The sequence below is a fragment of the Anguilla rostrata genome, chromosome 12 (genome assembly GCF_018555375.3).
Source record: "Anguilla rostrata isolate EN2019 chromosome 12, ASM1855537v3, whole genome shotgun sequence".
NCBI classification, from domain to species: domain Eukaryota; kingdom Metazoa; phylum Chordata; class Actinopteri; order Anguilliformes; family Anguillidae; genus Anguilla; species Anguilla rostrata.
In genome coordinates this window covers 40,674,443-40,695,060 of record NC_057944.1, presented here as the reverse complement: position 1 = coordinate 40,695,060, position 20,618 = coordinate 40,674,443, and the positions used below count along the sequence as shown (strand labels likewise).

The following is a 20,618-nucleotide window of genomic DNA, read 5'->3' as shown; positions in this document are numbered from 1 at the left end:
AGTGTGTTTGTGTGTGTGTGTCTCTAAATGTGAGAGTGTGTTTGTGTGTGTGTGACTCTAAATGTAAAAGTGTGTTTGTGTGTGTGACTCTAAATGTGAGAGTGTGTTTGTGTGTGTGACTCTAAATGTGAAAGTGTGTTTGTGTGTGTGACTCTAAATGTGAGTGTGTTTGTGTGTGTGACTCTAAATGTGAAAGTGTGTTTGTGTGTGTGTGTGTGTGTGTGTGTGTGTGTGTGTGTGACTAAATGTGAAAGTGTGTTTGTGTGTGTGACTCTAAACATGAGAGTGTGTTTGTGTGTGTGACTCTAAACGTGAGTGTGTTTGTGTGTGTGTGTGACTCTAAATGTGAGTGTGTTTGTGTGTGTGTGGACTCTAAATGTGAGAGTGTGTTTGTGTGTGTGTGTGACTCTAAATGTGAGAGTGTGTTTGTGTGTGTGTGTCTAAATGTGAGAGTGTGTTTGTGTGTGTGTGTCTCTAAATGTGAGAGTGTGTTTGTGTGTGTGACTCTAAATGTGAAAGTGTGTTTGTGTGTGTGACTCTAAATGTGAGAGTGTGTTTGTGTGTGTGTGTCTCTAAATGTGAGAGTGTGTTTGTGTGTGTGTGACTCTAAATGTAAAAGTGTGTTTGTGTGTGTGACTCTAAATGTGAGAGTGTGTTTGTGTGTGTGACTCTAAATGTGAAAGTGTGTTTGTGTGTGTGTGTGTGTGTGTGTGTGTGTGTGTGACTAAATGTGAAAGTGTGTTTGTGTGTGTGACTCTAAACATGAGAGTGTGTTTGTGTGTGTGTGTGTGTGTGACTCTAAATGTGAAAGTGTGTTTGTGTGTGTGTGTGACTCTAAATGTGAGAGTGTGTTTGTGTGTGTGTGACTCTAAATGTGAAAGTGTGTTTGTGTGTGTGTGTGACTCTAAATGTGAAAGTGTGTTTGTGTGTGTGTGACTCTAAATGTGAAAGTGTGTTTGTGTGTGTGTGCTTGTGTGGTGTGTGTGTGTGTGTGTGACTAAATGTGAAGTGTGTTTGTGTGTGTGACTCTAAACTGAGAGTGTGTTTGTGTGTGTGACTCTAAACGTGAGTGTGTTTGTGTGTGTGTGTGACTCTAAATGTGAGTGTGTGTGTGTGTGTGTGTGTGACTCTAAATGTGAGAGTGTGTTTGTGTGTGTGTGTGACTCTAAATGTGAGAGTGTGTTTGTGTGTGTGTGTCTCTAAATGTGAGAGTGTGTTTGTGTGTGTGTGTCTCTAAATGTGAGAGTGTGTTTGTGGTGTGACTCTAAATGTAAGTGTGTTTGTGTGTGTGACTCTAAATGTGAGGTGTGTTGTGTGTGTGTGTCTCTAAATGTGAGAGTGTGTTTGTGTGTGTGACTCTAAATGTAAAAGTGTGTTGTTGTGTGTGACTCAAATGTGATAGTGTGTTTGTGTGTGTCGACTCTAATGTGAAAGTGTGTTGTGTGGGTGTGGGGTGGTGTGTGTGGTGCACTAAATTGAAGGTGTTTGGGTGTGGACTCTAAACATGAGAGTTGTTTGTGTGTCTGTGTGTGACTCTAATGTGAAAGTGTTGTTTGTGTGTGTGACTCTAAATGTGAAGATGTGTTGTGTGTGTGACTCTAAATGAAAGTGTGTTTGGTGTGGGTGGGTCTGAATGTGAGAGGTGTGTGTGTGTTGGACTCTAAATGGAGTGTGTTTGGTGTCTGTACTCTAAAGTGAAAGTGTGTTTGTGTGTGTGACTCTAAATGTGAAGTGTGTTTGTGTGTGTGACTCTAAATGTGAAAGTGTGTTTGTGTGTGTGACTCTAAATGTGAGAGTGTGTTTGTGTGTGTGTGTGACTCTAAATGTGAAAGTGTGTTTGTGTGTGTGACTTTAAATGTGAGAGTGTGTTTGTGTGTGTGTGTCTCTAAATGTGAAAGTGTGTTTGTGTGTGTGTGTGACTCTGAATGTGAGAGTGTGTTTGTGTGTGTGACTCTAAATGTGAAAGTGTGTTTGTGGGTGTGACTCTAAATGTGAAAGTGTGTTTGTGTGTGTGACTCTAAATGTGAGGGTGTGTTTGTGTGTGTGTGACTTTAAATGTGAGAGTGTGTTTCTGTGTGTGTGACTCTAAATGTGTGTAGTTCTGCATGTGTGACTCTAAATGTGAGTGTGTTTATGTGTGTGTGGAGTTCTAATTGTTTTAGAGCACACAACACACAGAAAGGGACACACACACACACACAGACACAAACACACACACACTGTGTGTTGCTGCAGGGACTGACTGTGTGGACTGCCACACCTGTTACCACGGATACCGCGGGCAATTTTAAAGGCAGTCCTGCTTATTCTGCAGGTTTTCCAGTCCAGCAAGGGGGAGGGGGTGGGGGGGGGCACTGAAAGCTCTCTGAGGTGAGAAGAGCTTCAGAGAGAATTTTTTAAAAAACATCAAAACATCTGTACCTCTCTCGCTCTCTCTCTCTCTCTCATGTCAGACTTGCTGTTGTTGACATTAGTGTGCATTAAATTTTAAGAATGTTTACATGAAGCGAATACTAGCTTAGAGTACTAGCCCCTCCCCCTGAAAACCATGCAGGGGGAAGGAACATTCATGGGGGGTGAGACAAAGTGGGGGGGGGGGAGAGCAGGCTCAGTGTAGCCCCTATAAGAGCAGCTCACTGTAGCTCCTATAAGAGCAGCTCACTGTAGCTCCTATAAGAGCAGCTCACTGTAGCTCCTATAAGAGCAGCTCTCTGTAGCTCCTATAAGAGCAGCTCACTGTAGCTCCTATAAGAGCAGCTCACTGTAGCCCCTATAAGAGCAGCTCACTGTAGCGGGTATAAGAGCAGCTCACTGTAGCCCCTATAAGAGCAGCTCACTGTAGCGGGTATAAGAGCAGTTCACTGTAGCGGGTATAAGAGCAGCTCACTGTAGCCCCTATAAGAGCAGCTCACTGTAGCCCCTATAAGAGCAGCTCACTGTAGGCCCTATAAGAGCAGCTCACTGTAGCGGGTATAAGAGCAGCTCACTGTAGCCCCTATAAGAGCAGCTCACTGTAGCGGGTATAAGAGCAGCTCACTGTAGGCCCTATAAGAGCTGCTCACTGTAGCTCCTATAAGAGCAGCTCACTGTAGCCCCTATAAGAGCAGCTCACTGTAGCTCCTATAAGAGCAGCTCACTGTAGCGGCTATAAGAGCAGCTCACTGTAGCGGGTATAAGAGCAGTTCACTGTAGCGGGTATAAGAGCAGTTCACTGTAGCGGGTATAAGAGCAGCTCACTGTAGGCCCTATAAGAGCAGCTCACTGTAGCGGGTATAAGAGCAGCTCACTGTAGCGGGTATAAGAGCAGCTCACTGTAGCTCCTATAAGAGCAGCTCACTGTAGCGGGTATAAGAGCAGCTCACTGTAGCTCCTATAAGAGCAGCTCACTGTAGGCCCTATAAGAGCAGCTCACTGTAGGCCCTATAAGAGCAGCTCACTGTAGCGGGTATAAGAGCAGCTCACTGTAGCGGGTATAAGAGCAGCTCACTGTAGGCCCTATAAGAGCAGCTCACTGTAGCGGGTATAAGAGCAGCTCACTGTAGGCCCTATAAGAGCAGCTCACTGTAGCGGGTATAAGAGCAGGCTCATTGTGGCGGGTATAAGAGCAGCTCACTGTAGCGGGTATAAGAGCAGCTCACTGTAGCGGGTATAAGAGCAGCTCACTGTAGCGGGTATAAGAGCAGCTCATTGTGGCGGGTATAAGAGCAGCTCACTGTAGCGGGTATAAGAGCAGCTCACTGTAGGCCCTATAAGAGCAGCTCACTGTAGCGGGTATAAGAGCAGGCTCATTGTGGCGGCTCATGGCGGCTGGATGGAAGAGCGTTTGAGTCGGGCACTTGCGTGCGACTGCTTCAGTAATCTGGCGGGAATGGTTGGCGTAGAGAGTGGATCCAGGGGATGGGGCAGAGCTTCTCTTTTCTGTCTGGATTTCACGGAGCTCTCCTCCCACACCCCTGGTGTGTGAGAACACATACATTAGCAGTGGAGTGGCTGGTGGCCATTATGGCTCTAATACATCAGTTCCGTTCAGGAGTGGCCCTCCTCCATTATGGCTCAATGTCAACTGATGTTTCCCATTACACTTACCCTCTGCACTTATCTTCCTTAAACATGTCTGCTGTCACTGTGTGGCACTCTGATAGGTTGCTTCTCTACTTGGTAATCACATTTCTTTCAGGCAAACTAACTCGTTTAGTTTGATAGGTAGCTTTTTCATTGGAAGATTGGAGTGCATTTGTCTGAGCTGATTGGTGCATTTGTTCACTCATAAGTTTGGGCATTAGTTAATTCCCTCATTCATTATTTTGCTCATTCATTCTATAGTTATTTTGACATTTATATTTTGGGTGTATGTCTGAACTTGCCAATTAGCATGCATGCTAATCTCGCCTTGCGCGCTCCCTGGTGTGTAAAATAGTTTTTGTGTTAATTAATTGCAGATTGTAAAAGTATGGGCCGGTGGTCGGGAGAAAGTCGAGCTCAGGTCCTCCACCATAACTTGTGTTTAATGAGTCAGACGTGAGAGAGCTTTCAGACGATCTGCTACGGAGTCCTCCAGGAATTGAAATGTTGGGTATTGATATGAGTGTTTATCTCAGACTGTGTTGGGTATTGATATGGGTGTTTATCTCAGACTGTGTTGGGTATTGATATGGGTGTTTATCTCAGACTGTGTTGGGTATTGATATGGGTGTTTATATCAGACTGTGTTTGGTATTGAGTTGGGTGTTTATCTCAAACTGTGTTGGGTATTGATATGGGTGTTTATCTCAGACTGTGTTTGCTATTGATATGGGTGTTTATCTCAAACTGTGTTGGCTATTGATATGGATGTTTATCTCAGACTGTGTTGGGTATTGATATGGATGTTTATCTCAGACTGTTTGGTATTGAGTTGGGTGTTTATCTCAAACTGTGTTGGGTATTGATATGGGTGTTTATCTCAGACTGTGTTGGGTATTGAGTTGGGTGTTTATCTCAGATTGTGTTGTTTATTGATATGGGTGTTTATCTCATACTGTGTTGGGTATTGAGTTGGGTGTTTATCTCAGACTGTGTTGGGTATTGAGTTGGGTGTTTATCTCAGATTGTGTTGTTTATTGATATGGGTGTTTATCTCATACTGTGTTGGGTATTGAGTTGGGTGTTTATCTCAGACTGTGTTGGGTATTGATACGGGTGTTTATCTCAGATTGTGTTGTTTATTGATATGGGTGTTTATCTCAGACTGTGTTGGGTATTGATATGGGTGTTTATCTCAGATTGTGTTGTTTATTGATATGGGTGTTTATCTCATACTGTGTTGGGTATTGAGTTGGGTGTTTATCTCAGACTGTGTTGGGTATTGATATGGGTGTTTATCTCAGACTGTGTTGGGTATTGATATGGGTGTTTATCTCATACTGTGTTGGGTATTGAGTTGGGTGTTTATCTCAGACTGTGTTGGGTATTGATATGGGTGTTTATCTCAGACTGTGTTTGGTATTGAGTTGGGTGTTTATCTCAAGCTGTGTTGGGTATTGAGTTGGGTGTTTATCTCAAGCTGTGTTGGGTATTGATACGGGTGTTTATCTCAGATTGTGTTGTTTATTGATATGGGTGTTCATCTCAGACTGTGTTGGGTATTGATACGGGTGTTTATCTCAGATTGTGTTGGGTATTGATACGGGTGTTTATCTCAGACTGTGTTGGGTATTGATAGGGGTGTTTATCTCAGACTGTGTTGGGTATTGATAGGGGTGTTTATCTCAGACTGTGTTGGGTATTGGTGTGGTTATCTAGGTCTGGTTTATTTTCCAATATCAGAACTATCTCATCCATGTTATTTCTTTAGTCCCTGTTATTGACAGAGATGTAGCGCATTGTAATGATACACACGTTTCCTCTCCCGTGTCTTCATCCATCGCATCACCCTCTAATGTCTAACTGAGGGATATGTTTCATCTACAGCAAGCAGCACGCAGACAGAGATCTCCCCTTATTATGGCGAGAGTGAAACCTATTTAATTACGATTAGTCTGGTCGGCTTTCAGATGGCATTGATTATTTTATGTGACTGTCACTGAGATGGCTCTAATAGGCTTGTAATGTTTCATTATAAAGCAGTAATATATCGTCTTAATTTGTCATACTGTTGTTAGTTTTTATTGCGGTGCCGATTCCAGACTAGGCTGTCTGATACTCCTGCCTCAGAAAGCAAGAGCAACAACAAATGTGTGTGACTACGTCTCTCTGCGGCTGATAGCAGCAGGCTCGGGCTGACCTGCGCATGACTTCTCAACGTATGTCTGGTATTTTATGTGTCACAGCGGGCTTCCCTGTTCTCTCTGTCTGGATTCTGTCACATTTCACTCGTTTCTGTTTGACACTTTCATCTGACACTGTGACACCGGAGTACTGAACCTCCCTCAGAGAGAATAATAAACTCACTGTAACATTAAAGCTTACCTGTGTGTGTGTGTGTGTGTGTGTGTGTGTGTCTATGCTGTGTGTGTGTGTGTGTGTGTGTCTATGCTGTATTAGTGTGTGTGTGTGAGCGTGTGCGTCTGTGTGTGTCTGTGTGTGTGTGTCTGGGGACTGACGTCAGTAAGTCCTGAGGGGATTCCAGCTCTTCCCAGAGGGGCTCATCTCTGTGCTTTTATTGAGGGTTCAGCTGTAGTTCTGTGGATCAGCGTACAGCGTTTCATATTTCCACCCCCCCAGGCCCCCGAACAGGAGAGACCCCCAGTCTCTGGGCTGAGGGCTCCAAGGTCAGCCAGCAGCCTTTCTGCTCCTGTCAGACCCACCACGCCTGGGGGACAGACAGCTTCAGACCCTCACTGTCAGTCAGACAGCTTCAGACCCTCACTGTCAGTCAGAAAGGCTCTGCCACTCGGCGACAAGCTCTGCTGAGAGGGCCAGGCCCAGCGACATGTTTCAGGCTTTTTATTTAATCCAACAAGGTGTTTGTCTCCCCAGCAATACATAACCATGCTGCAGTATCAGCCAGATACGGTCACCCCTAACAGACCCCCCTCCATGCCAGACTGTGTGATTGGCAGGCTGCCAGCCAATCAGATGGGTGGGTTTCTGCGTCTCTCTGCCCCTGTGATGGCCGGCTGCATATGATTGGCACTTTCTGAACCTCTGGAGCCAATAGCCAGTGAGTACTGGCGTCTGTGCACAGCAGGAACGGGTGGAAGGGCTGTTTCTCCCACAGCAGCCGTAGTAATTGGGAAAGGGTCACCTGCAGCTTTTGCTCTGTGGTTACGAATGTAATACACAAACCCTTAACCCCCCCCCCCCCCCCCCTCCCCTAAAACAATCTATAAACAAATGGAAGGGCTGTCTGGGTTGTCCCTCTTGCAGGAGTAAATCACAGATGGACACCTTTTTGTGAAATGATTGACTGGGCTTTTATACAAACAGTGGTGGGGGGGTGGGGGGGGGGAGGGTGCCAATGCAACTTCAAAGCCATTGTGTGCGAGGTGGAAACCATGGGGACAGGGAGAGCACATTACCCCCCTGTTGATTGGCTAATTGCCGGATCTGATTGTGAAGTCGTCAGGTGGGAAAGTTCCATCCTGGGCTGATTTCAGCGGCGGAGCGGAGAACCTGAGGCCCTTAGCAAACCCGCAGGCTACTCGCCCTCCTGCAGCGCTACCTGCACCTCTCACCTGGAGCGCTACCTGCGCCTCTCACCTGCAGCGCTACCTGCGCCTCTCACCTGCAGCGCTACCTGCGCCTCTCACCTGGAGCCGCTCGGCCGCACTCCTCTGCAGCGACAGCAGGAGGCTCGCGCCCGGGTTCGGCTGTGTTCGCGCTGCCAGCGTAATCCTCACTGGTCCCACTTTGTATTTATAGATTTTCTAAAATTAGCATTCTACTGGTATCTGAATAGTCAGCGCCCATACGCCTCTGTCCCTGCATAGATTATTCACACTTCAGATTCTGCGTACTTCAGTGTCTTTCTTTACAATCTGGCGTCATTTAAAATATATATATATATATTTATTTATTTATTTATTTTGGTCAAAACACAATGAAGTCTTGTTTTAATAAATGAAATGGAAAAGCATCAGCAGTTATAATACTATCACATCTGGCATGCGCATTAAGCCCTCCTTTAAGCTGGCATTAATGCTTTGAGTTACGTGGAAATGGAGCAATTTGTGTCGCGGCCTAAATTCGGCCACCCTGCACCTCGGGTTTGGGAGCCTCACGAGACTGAATCGCCCGGTCCGCGTGTGAATGTTTCCCGGGAAAATAAGCCACCCTGGCACGACAGCCCATCTAAGACTTGAAAGCAAAATTCCAAAACATAACCATTAATCAAAATCATGAAAGCCCGTGCAAATATTAGGTTACTGTTGGCTAGATATATTTTGTCCTGAATAACGTAGAAAACCTCGGTGTCTAAAAAAGGGTGTAAAATGGACTGTCGTAGCGACCCATTTGTAATATTATGAGTTATAATAATTAAATAGAGTCTGCGCCGCGATCGTCGGAAAGCGGGTGTGTTATGAATAATTCAGGTTTGTCAGAACGGGGTGTTTCGCTCCTCTCTCTCTCTACCTCGCGAGGTCAGTGGGTGCAGACGGCAGGACTCTGTGGCGGTAACGGCTGCGTATGAAGTCGCGCTGAAGCGCGTGCGGAGCCGCGGAGCAGAGACGCCGGTGTCGGGGAGCGGTCTGAGCAGTGTGTGCGGCAGAGAGTGAAACAGATACAGTCATCGCCCAGTCTGTGACGAGATGGAGGCTGTCTTGCACGGGTGATTTAAAAAAAAGAGAAAAGCAGCTCTACGGCTCGGCTGTTTTTGCGCCGGGTTCTGACATCTGTCGGAGGGAAGAGCGAAATCCTGGACGCTAGAAAGCCGGTGATTTTTTTTTTTTTAAATCGCCTGTTTTTGAACTCAGCCTCCGGAGTGCTCGAGGGCTGGGTTCCACCGCGGAAACGGACCGAGCGATGACTATACCCACAGGCGCGCGGTGCACCCAGCCGGCTTTCCGTTTCATCATAGGGTAGCAGCTAATACCAGCGGTGCTAACCGTCTTTCGAGCGCGTTCGTTTCGTCCCCTGCTGTTTTCACTTAGCCTACTCGTATTTGCTATCGAACTTTAAAATGTCTTGAAAGGAACGTTCTGGCAAAAAAAGATGAGCGTAAGTATCAGCATAAGTATGTCAAAGCTGTGTGTGTGTGTGTGTGTGTTTCTGTGTTTCTTCGCGCGCGTGTGTGTTATGGTAATTCTTCACACTTAATATTATGTTTATATGCTTGCATTTATATGCTCAGAGGGGCTTGGGTCTCCTGTGTTCCGCGTACTTAGTTAAATGGCGTTTCCCGGTGTTCTTCCGTTTCCTTTCATTCCTCATCAGTTTATAGATGATGATCTTACACTCAGCATACTGCAAATAGGAAGCGACCGGCACGATCTAACGTTGTAATGCGACGTTAAGGTGTTGGCCGTTTCTTTACTGTGCTTTTTTAAATCACGTCTGCGATCGTTATTGATGGTTATGTTGTTGCTGTTGCGTTGCTGGGTGGGTGCTGACTGTATCTTGTTTCTCTCGTGACTTTTTTTGGAGCATGACATCATTTTTGGTATGAATGACTTTGCATAATATGAGGCTGGTTTTTTCACCTTAATAAATGTAATGGTATAATATGCAGGCTACTGTTGCCACCTATGGCTGGGCCAGCTGTTTTGCATAGCAACTTCTGCTGCGCTGGATTCTGTAGGCTGCTCGTCGTCAGGCTAGACATTACAATTTCCGAGCGAACGCTTGAGCAGCTGGTGCCGTTCGTGTGGCTATGCTTGGTACAGTCGGTGTGACGCAAGCGTCATTGGTGGACATTATTTAACGCTGTTTATTTTCAGGTCTGGCCGAATAGCACTAGACACTCTTTCCTGTCTGTCAGGACGGGGTGTGTGCAGCTGTCAATTTGCATGCATTGTATGCCAAATGCAGGGAGAGCTTGTAGACTGGGGGCGGGACAGGAGCTTAATCCTCGAGGATAAACTAGAGCGGGTCCCACCGAAACCCCGCCAGACAGAAAGGAGGATTTCTCTCTCCAAAATCACTTTGAATAATTACACAGTTAAAACGGAACAAAATGACCTGAAGCGATAGATGGAATTATAATGCTAATGCGGGCGCGGCGCGGCTTTGGCGCTGCCGGTCGCGTGAAAGGTCTGCCTCAATCCCGCTCTTCTCCGCGGAGCCGTTGCCCTTTTAAGGAGCTGAGCAAGTGCAAAAGATTAAAAACGGATTCCCACGGCTTTCCCTCCCCTGTAACTCCAGTAGGGTTCCAGCCTGTGTGCAGTTGTGCGCGGAACCGCGGCCGGATTCCTGTCCAACGCTCCTATTTATAGTTTACTGATTAAACTGTCCAGCGGCTCCGTAATGAGCGGGTTGGTTTTGCGAAACGAAGAAGCTGTGACATCAACATCAGCGCTGGTTAGATGAGCGTTTCGGTAAGGTGGAGCGGGATGTAGCTACTTGCTCTTTGTTACGTGTGCTGTACAAAAAACTCGCGAATTTGCGCGTGAATGCGGGGCGTGCAGAAGAAAAGCCGCCTGACTGCACTTGTGCTCTGACGGGTGACAAGTGTACAGCATAAGTTATGCACTTTAACCGCACTCGGTTCCGACCTCCCGCGCGGCGATCCGAGCGCCAACGGTAGCTAAAGACGCGCGACCAAAGGACGGTTGTTGTTTCCTACTATTGGGTGGTACCGAAATTATTGAATTTCCCTGGACCGATCTTTGTTTCGGGGGGGGGGGGGGGGGGGGGGGAAGCAACCCCACATAGAGTGGAAATATATATTTATTGAAGAAGGCGCTGGCAGCCAAATCGCTGGAATGTACGTTGCAAGGGGTACAGTGGATAGCTAGCCATAATCGGTCTCTCAAACGCCGGCTAGACCTTTGCAAGTCAATCTCTACACCATTCCCGATTTATGAGGTGGCACACACCACGGCGTTCTCTCCGCGTGGAAAGACAGTAACTATTTTGCTGTTTGTGAATATATCAGTGACTTTTAACGCGTCTGACCTTAAACACATCGCGAAAGTAAACGTGTCAGGCTTTCGGTCGTGACGTACAGTCGTGGAGAGGTTGTTAATCTGTGCAGTCAGTCACTTTCCTCGGCCCTTGCATGTCTTGTCGTGGAATCGCTGAAGTGCGGTGTGGCGTAGCGGGCCGTTATATTAACCTCTCCGTTGTGTAGTGGTGTCCGGCGATAAACTATAGCTATAGCACCTACCAATGTGCAGTCGGAACTTGGCATAATTTCAGGCTGTTGGAACTGCCCGGTGTGCGCAGCAGTAGCCTTATTTAATTTACTTAGAAAACAAAAAGCTCATAAGATTTAGGTCACGGCGAGGCTTGTGAGGACACATAAACACGGCGCACGTTTCCATTAACAGTGTAATCAATCAAACCGCGCGCTGCCACGCTGCTTCCCCAGCGACGGCCGTTCCGCAGGTCTGAGGGGCACACACACTCAAGGTTAGCCGCTGTGTGAGTCCGATGTGTCTTTTTTCCAACCCACATTAACTCCATAACATTACATTACAGGCATTTCACAGATGCTCTTATCCAGAGCGACTTACACAACTTTTACATAGCATTTTGCATTGTATCCATTTATACAGCTGGATATACACTGAAGCAATTTCGGTTAAGTACCTTGCTCAAGGGTACAACGGCAGTGTCCTTACCTGGGAATCGAACCTGCGACCTTTCAGTTACAAGCCCAGTTCCTTACCCACTGTGCTACACTCCGACCATAAGCATGCCAACCGGAGTCTGTCGCCTCGCGAGGCCAGGAAGATAACTGTACGTTGGCTTGGTGTCATTCCCTGGCGTTCAGACATGCAGGTCTTCGTGTGGTCGCGTATGTACAGAACGTAAAAAGCTACTTACACAAAGCACCGCGTTCCTCATCTACTTCCCAGTGAGGAGTTTGTTATGGTCAACGTTACAGTCCACATTACACAGTTACACTAATGTGAAGTCATCTCCAGACATTACGATAATACTCACCTTTGGCCTGAATTTTCCGCCCGTAATGACATATTATTGTGAGGTCCTGTTTGGCTGTGCCCTGTGGTGGGTGTGTCTTACTCATGCTCTGTTTTTACCATGGAAATCCCCCCCCTTCCCCTTTAAAATTGTAGCTTTGTTGGATTTTTTTCATCTGAATCAGCCCATTTGTTTTGGTACGAAGCTCTGCCTCCCGCTGCTGAATGTGAGCTGGTACTAACATGGCTGCTGTTTGGGTTCTCAGTCTGTGGCAGAACCGCGCTCTGGCAGCACAAACAGCCCCTCAGTGTCCAGATGCAGAGCGCGGACCGGACACTTCCTGACTCACAGCGGTCTGCTGTTATGAAGGCCAGGGGTCAGGGGTCAGGGGTCACTTGATGTAATGCAGTCTGTCAGGCACCATATCGCAGTATTGAGCAGGCCATTGTTTGAGAGGGTCAGAAAACAGACTCAGAATTAAAAAATGGTTTTATTCTCTCAGTGCAGGACTTTGTGCGTTCAGCCTTCCCCCTCTCTGAGTTCACGGTTCTGGGGGAAGGGGGCAATCCCTGGCTCCATGGGGGCAGCTGTTCGCCTGCTGTCTGTCTGATGACAGGAAATTCAGGGGTCTGTACTTCCTGTCCCTTCAGCTCCACAGGAGGGGGTCTGCAGTCCTGCACACGTGGAGGGAAAGGGAAACTAACAGGAAGGAAGTGTATCTGAGTCACTTCCTGTACTGTAGCTCCGTTTGAGAGTGATGTACACCTTCTCCTAATGGGTTCCCTCTCTCTGCCTCTCTCTCCCTATCCCCCCCTCACCTTCTCCTCTCTCTCTCCCTCTCCCCCCCCCCCCCCCCCCCCCGTGCAGGATTATCGGGAGGATGGGATGGACCTGGGCAGCGATGCCTCCAGCCGCTCCAGCTCTGAGTCCAACTCAAACAAAGTGACGCCGTGCTCGGAGTACAAGTCCTCCCCCAGCCTGGACCTGGCCACCCTGGAGGACTACGAGGAGGACGAGGACTTCCAGGAGTACAAGAAGAAGGTGATCGAGGAGTGGGAGAGCGAGTACGGCGAGGGCGGGGACAGCGGGGAGGAGAACCTGGGCGGCGGCGGCGGCGGCAGCGATGGCGGAGACAGGAAGCCGGTCAACAGCCGCAGCCTGGCGGAGGAGTTCCAGGACGCTAAGACCCCGCCCTCTGCCCTGATTGGCCAGACGGCCACCGCCGTGGCCGCCGTGCCTGAGGAGCTGAAGCAGAACGGCAACGTCATCGCCCCCACCGGTCGCCACCTGCCCCCGCTCCCCGTGGGCAAGGCCACGCCCAAACCGGGCCAGCGGCTCGGGGGCGGGGCAGGGGGGCGGGGCTCCGGAGAGGAGCTCACAGGGACCCTCCCCTCCGAGGAGGCGCAGCTGCCCACCATGGACTGGGCCGCTCTGGAGAGGCACCTGGCTGGCCTGCAGTGTCGGGAGCAGGAGGCCCACAACCAGAACCTGGGGAGGAGCAACTACACCTCCGTGAGTCTGCACCCCGATCCTTTCACCCCACACAGGGGTGCGCCCCTCACACTCTCAGGGGTACCCTGCTCCTCCTCCCAAAACTCAGGCTGCTCCGGAGAGAGTAGGATTAGGGATTATGGGTTATGGACAAGCACCTGCTCCAGTCGCACAGCTGTGCCTGTGTTGGCACTGGGCTCAATGGGCTGATTAAAGACAGAAGTTAAATGTACAGACCCTGTGCAGACCCTGTGCGGACCCTGTGCCAACTCTGTGCAGACCCTGTGCATACTGTGCAGACTCTGTGCAGATCTTGTGCAGACCCTGTGCAACTCTGTGCAGATCTTGAGCAGACCCTGTGCAACTCTGTGCAGATCTTGAGCAGACCCTGTGCTAACTCTGTGCAGACTGTGCAGACCCTGTGCCAATTCTGTGCAGACCCATTACAGTCTTTTATTTCTTACATTTAAAGTAAATATGTAAAGAAATAAAGTCCTGAGATAAGGATCTATGCTTACATTTTACAATTTTAGAAACAGGAAAATAATGTTTTAATAATGACGACATTCAGTGCACAGGGTCTTTAAAGTGGAGCGACTCTGTGGAGCTCTGGGGTTGTAGCTGTGCTCCCCTGGTCATGAGGAGGAACACAGTCTCAGGATGCAGTCAAGCTCTGGGGTGGGGGGGGGGTGATGGGGGGGTTACACATGTTACCCAACGCCTGTCGAGAGGGATACCTCACCTTCTGCACCTTCTGCATTTCTGAAAGATTGAATCATGTTATCATTCTCCAATCATCTGTGTCAGATGGGCTGAAATTTCCTGGAAATGGAGATCAGATGCTCTAATGTAGGAAAGAGCACATCTGCTGCTGTGTCTCGCTGACGTGTGTGTGTGTGAGAGAGAGAAAGTGCGTGCGTGTTTGTGTGTGTATATGTGTGTGTGTGTGAGAGAGAGAGAGAGTGTGTGTGTGTGTCTGTGTGTGTGAGAGAGAGAGAGTGGGTGTGTGTGTGTGAGAGAGAGAGAGTGAGTGTGCGTGTGTGAGGGGTGTGTGTGTGTATAGTGTGTATCTGTGTGTGTGTGTGAGAGAGAGAGAAAGTGTGTGTGTGTGAGAGAGAGAGAGAGAGAGTGTGTGTGTGTGTGAGGGAGTGCGTGTGTGAGGGGTGTGTGTGTATAGTGTATCTGTGTGTGTGTGTGTGTGTGATAGTGTGTATCGTGTGTGTGTGTGAGGGAGTGTGTGTGTGTGTTGAGAGAGTGAGAGAGTGGTGTGTGAGTGTGTGTGTGTGTAGTGTGTATTGTGTGGTGTGTGTGTGCGAGGTGTGTGTGTGTGTGTGTCGATAGTGTGGTGTGAGAGAGAGAGAGGTGGTGTGTGTGAGGGGGTGAAGAGTGACGTGGTGTGTGGGGTGTGTGTGTGTGTGAGGTGTGTGTGAGGGGGTGTGTGTTGTGTGTACGTGTGTGTGTGTGTGGATGAGAGAGTGCGTGTGTGAGGGGTGTGTGTGTGTATAGTGTGTATCTGTGTGTGTGTGTGTGTGTGTGTATAGTGTGTGTGTGTGTGTGTGTGAGAGAGTGCGTGTGTGAGGGGTGTGTGTGTGTATAGTGTGTATCTGTGTGTGTGTGTGTGTGTGTGTATAGTGTGTGTGTGTCCGCTGTGAGTTTGGCAGAGTGCTTTTACAGTGGGAATGCTCTGGCTGGCCCCAGGGTCATTTAAAGGAAAAATCTTCCATAAAACGGGGAGATTGTGTTTTTACTGTCTGTGGGTAGTAATATAATGTGTGTGTGAGAGAGTGCGTGTGTGAGGGGTGTATAATGTGTATCTGTGGGTAGTAATATAAACACTCAAAGCGCTGCACGTTCACTTCCCTGCTTTATAAGATGGCTCAGCGACGTTTCATAGGAGCATTGAACAAAGAACGAGTTTCTTATTGTTTTTGGTCCAGGACTGCAAACTCAAACTCCAGTCCTGGAGGGCCACAGTGTCTGCAGGTTTAATCATCCCGAGGGCCCAGGGCTGCAGGTTTATCAGTCGGAGGGCCCAGTGTCTGCAGGTTTAACTCCAGTCTGAGCCGTGTCTGCAGGTTAACTCAGTCCCGAGGTCGCAGTGTCTGCAGGTTTAACTCCAGTCCTGGAGGGCCACAGTGTCTGCAGGTTTAACTCCAGTCCTGGAGGGCGCAGCGAGTTTAGTCCTGCCACGGTGAGGTTTAACTCCAGTCCTGGAGGGCCGCAGTGTCTGCAGGTTTAACTCCAGTCCTGGAGGGCCACAGTGTCTGCAGGTTTAACTCCAGTCATAGATCATCAGCCAATTTATGCTTTAGAAAGAAGGTTTATTGACTCGTTTGCTAATCAGACATAAATTAAGCACTTAAGTGCAGACATTTACCAAAAACCAGCAGGTAGTGTTGTCCCCCGGTTCCAGAGTGTGAGATCCCGGGTTTAGGAAAAACATCAAGGTTCTGAAATCAGGCGTTCTCTTCAGTTTTCCCAGCAGAGGGCGCTGTTGTAGTGCATTTTAAACCACAGACAGCTGCTGTGGCCATTGAGAGATATTGTAGTGCTGTTTACACTCTGAACCTTCGCTGAAATGCACTGGGATTGGAGGGGATGTGTAGTCTTATGGATTAAGGTTGAGTTATTGGCTGATTAAGGTACATTTTTATGGATGATCTTACTGTGAAAAGCAAGGACAATGAGGTGCATGTGCCAGCTTAATGAATTTGTGTACGTACATGCTCACTCACAGCTCACGTGTTGTGTATAGCAGTAGGGTCTGAGTTTCTGTGTGATGAGCTTGTGTGAGCAGCTACAGCCCCTGTGTTTCTGTAGAAAGTTATGTTGGAGCAGGAGTTTGTGAACGTTTGCTTACTGTCGATTCTGCCACATGGTGTGTTCCTTGACTCCCTTCCGATTGGAAGAGGGCGTTTGCCGTGAGGTCAGAGGTCAGATGACCTCGGGGTGGTGGGGAAGCTGATGGGAGGTTTGTGTGAGTTAATCATCCAGCACTGAAATTCCAGGCCATTGTGGCTGCTTTGTGTCACATGACAGGGTCAGAGGTCATAAGGTCAGGCCGTGAGGGGTCACGGAGACTGTAGGGGCCTCAGCCAGGGGTGAGAGTCTGAGCCAGCAGTGGGGTCAGATTAAGAGTAATCTCAGATTAGCAGTTTTGTGACATTCTGAAGGTTTCAGACTTTGTGTGTCAGAACTGAAGCTGAGCAAAAAGCCCTTTCACAGCAAGGGCTGCAGTCTGGATTAGTGACTTCTTACCGAATCTAACATGGGGTTCGGTTCAGAAACGGGCACAGGATACGATCACGCTTCGTTTGGCGGGCTGTTGACACGGGGACACTAGTGTTACTCCAGGTGCTCTTTTAAAGTGGTGAAAGTGCTGAAGTGGGGAACCATGGCGATGGGGAGGGGGACGTGGGGCCCAGCATGTGGTCCCAGCGCTGTTTGTCAGGGGGATATAACGTGTGGCGGAAACACCGGCTGGAACAATAGCAGCTGTGACAGGCCGTCCCGAAGGGGGGGGCAAGGGGGGGCAAAGGGGGCGTATTCAGGCCCTGGAAGGGGTCTTATCTGCGGGAAAGTATGCCAGGAATGTTCTGGAAGAGGCCTCTGCTTTCAGCAATGAGACCGCCTGTGCTCTGCCAGTGTGGGTACAGACCGCAGCCCTGGGCTGTTGTTCAGGGCTGGTGTTCAGCGGCAGTGTTCAGGGCTGGTGTTCAGAGCTGGTGTTCAGGGCTGGTGTTCAGCACTGGTGTTAAGGGCTGGTGTTAAGGGCTGGTGTTCAGTGCCGGTGTTTAGGGCTGGTGTTTAGGGCTGTTGTTCAGGGCTGGTGTTCAGCGGCAGTGTTCAGGGCTGGTGTTCAGAGCTGGTGTTCAGGGCTGGTGTTCAGCACTGGTGTTAAGGGCTGGTGTTAAGGGCTGGTGTTCAGTGCCGGTGTTTAGGGCTGGTGTTTAGGGCTGGTGTTAAGGGCTGGTGTTCAGCACTGGTGTTCAGGGCTGGTGTTCAGGGCTGGTGTTCAGAGCTGGTGTTCAGCGCTGGTGTTCAGGGCTGGTGTTCCAGGCTGGTGAACTTTTTTGTTCAGTACTGTCAAACTAATGTTTCAGGGTTCAGTTAAAGCTCAGTGGTCAGTACTGTAATGTTTCAGGGTTCAGGGTTCAGTTAAAGCTCAGTGGTCAGTGCTGTAATGTTTCAGGGTTCAGGGTTCAGTTAAAGCTCAGTGGTCAGTGCTGTAATGTTTCAGGGTTCAGGGTTCAGTTAAAGCTCAGTGGTCAGTGCTGTAATGTTTCAGGGTTCAGTTAAAGCTCAGTGGTCAGTGCTGTAATGTTTCAGGGTTCAGGGTTCAGTTAAAGCTCAGTGGTCAGTACTGTAATGTTTCAGGGTTCAGGGTTCAGTTAAAGCTCAGTGGTCAGTGCTGTAATGTTTCAGGGTTCAGGGTTCAGTTAAAGCTCAGTGGTCAGTGCTGTAATGTTTCAGGGTTCAGGGTTCAGTTAAAGCTCAGTGGTCAGTACTGTAATGTTTCAGGGTTCAGGGTTCAGTTAAAGCTCAGTGGTCAGTGCTGTAATGTTTCAGGGTTCAGGGATGGCCAGCTACACACACAGTTTGAGAGGAGCAGAAAAGCTCTTCAGACATTTTTAAATATTTATTTGTAGCCACAGTCTGCGCTTTGATATTTATGATATATTCACCTTCCGCTCTGGTGGGGGTGGTGTTGGGGGGGTCGCAGTCAGGTTCCAGTTCTTTCTGGCCGTGGGGGGGGGGGGGGGGGGTCCAGTCAGGGTCCTGTTTTTTCTGGCAGGTCCTTATGTCTTCCCCACATCAAACGCTTTCCGCCTTTCTGATGTTATTCCAGACGGGTGAATGAATATTGCAGTGCGCAGATTTGAAAGGCGTGGCAGACGCTGATGGTTTTGAGTGCAGGTGGGGCGCTCTCTGTACCCCCCAGGGAAGGCTGTGAAAAGGTGAAGTATTTCTGGAAAGGGGAGGCGTAGGTAGATGGTCACACCTCTGTAAAGCCTTTTGTCCAGGCCCTTTGATGTGGAGCTGTGGAGCTTGAGGATTTAAGTTGAATCGTCCTCCATTTTATATTACAGTACATCCATTTAACACAGGCCCTCATCGACAGAGACTTACAATGTGAGGGAATATAAGTGTGTGTTAGATACAGCAATATAGACCTGGGTGTGCATGCATGTGTGTGCGTGTGCCTGTGTGTGTGTGTGTGTGTGTGTGTGTACGTGCGAGCGTGTGTGTATGTGCAAGTGTGTGTGTGTGTGTGTGTGTGTGTGTGTGTGTGTGTGTGTGTGTGTGTGTGCAAGCTTGTATGTGTGCATACAGTATGTGGGTGTGTGTTTTCCTGAGAGAGCTGAGGGCTTTTATAACATGGTTAAATATTCAGACCCTGGCTCAGAGACCTGCAGAGCAGGAGCATGCTCACTCAGGTTCCACACCAACGAGCGGAAGCACAGCAGGATTGCACTCAGTGACGGGTCTGCTGGTTCTGATGGTTCTGATGGTTCTGATGGTCCTGATGGTTCTGCTGGTTTTGCTGGTCCTGATGGTTCTGCTGGTTCTGCTGGTTCTGATGGTTCTGATGGTCCTGCTGGTTCTGATGGTTCTGATGGTTCTGCTGGTTCTGATGGTCCTGATGGTTCTGCTGGTTCTGCTGGTTCTGATGGTCCTGATGGTTCTGCTGGTTCTGATGGCTCTGCTGGTTCTGATGGTCCTGCTGATTATGCTGGTTCTGGTGGGTTGGGTCCACTCATATCTTTAGAATTTGATGCGTAACAGAATGGAGAGATTGTGTTTTTCCCACATTAAAGCTTTCCCGTCCTGCCAAGACGGGCGTCTTTCTAGCCCACAATGCCCCTGTTCATAGAGCACAGCTAGTCTCGCTGTTCACAGATCATGGGCTTGAGGTGATGCTCATGCACTGGGAACCTTTTCTTGTACATCTGTACCTGTGCCTCTACCTGTACACCTATACCTGTATCTGTACCTGAGCTTGGGGTCTGAGCTCCAGGAGAATCCTGGATTTTAGCTTTTTCTTCTCAACTGCAGATGAGTGACAGGTTGACAGATGACAGCTTGCCAGGAGTCTCCATGGCAACGGTCCTTCTCTACTCCAGGAGGATGTCGTGATTCAGAGCGTAAATCCTGGCGGCTGGAATGTAGCGGGTTCAGGCTGAGCATGCTGGGATTTCCCCCTCTGTGCTTAAGCCACACCCCCTGACTCCTGACTGACAGATTAGAGCTCACAGCGTAAAGGTGACCTTTCACCCTGCAGCAGGTCTCCTGGGGCGGTCAACCCGTGTGTGTGTGTGTGTGTGTGTGTGCGTGAGAGAGTGTGTGTGTGTGTGTGAATGAGCCGCTGGCTAACTGACATGGGTCTGTGCCCCTGCAGTCCAGACCAGACCGAGGAATCACAGACACCTCCATCTGTCTGTGTTTAAAGACACTGAAGATCAGATACAGCCTGGAACTGTCCATCTGTGAGTTTGTGTTGAAGTGTGAGTTAGGCTTAGGGTTGTGTTAGTAATGTTCTGTTTTTATGGACATTAAGTCTACTGGAGAATTCGGCGTGAGTTAATTCATAATTCATTCATTTTTGGAATCATAAGAGAAAAATTCTCTCTGTCTCTCTCTTTCTCTCTGGGGGAATGTAATTGAGGGAGTGTTTTGCACATGCTCAGTAGCGTCTCTCTCCTAGTCTGGCGGGGCTTTGATCTTCATGTGTGATTCGCACGGAGACCAGAGACCAGAGACCAGAGACTAGAGGCCAGAGACCAGAGACCAGAGACTAGAGCAGACAGAGACTGAGACCAGAGGCCAGAGGCCAGAGGCCAGAGACCAGAGACCAGAGGCCAGAGGCCAGAGACCAGAGGCCAGAGGCCAGAGGCCAGAGACCAGAGACCAGAGGCCAGAGGCCAGAGACCAGAGACCAGAGGCCAGAGGCCAGAGGCCAGAGACCAGAGACCAGAGACCAGAGGCCAGAGGCCAGAGACCAGAGACCAGAGACCAGAGGCCAGAGGCCAGAGACTTTCTCTCTAGAAACAGAAAAAATGCTGTGAGAATAACCAGCAGTTCCTCCCCACCCCCTCCCACAAACAGGCTCCGCCCAAACC

The 20,618-nt window shown here is 48.9% G+C and overlaps 1 protein-coding gene across 4 annotated transcripts in view; it reads left to right on the top strand.

Moving 5' to 3' along the window:
* Nucleotides 1-20,618, top strand: part of schip1 (schwannomin interacting protein 1) — a 247,376-nt gene that overhangs the window by 182,029 nt on the left and 44,729 nt on the right. For 2 of the 4 annotated variants that reach the window (XM_064303275.1, XM_064303276.1), the window contains one exon: nt 12,874-13,518. In XM_064303275.1, coding sequence (XP_064159345.1) covers nt 12,874-13,518 — 645 coding nt within the window. Of the gene's footprint in view, nt 1-8,561; nt 9,139-10,267; nt 10,455-12,873; nt 13,519-20,618 lie in introns of those variants that run through there. The other 2 variants (XM_064303278.1, XM_064303277.1) reach the window with 2 other exon arrangements.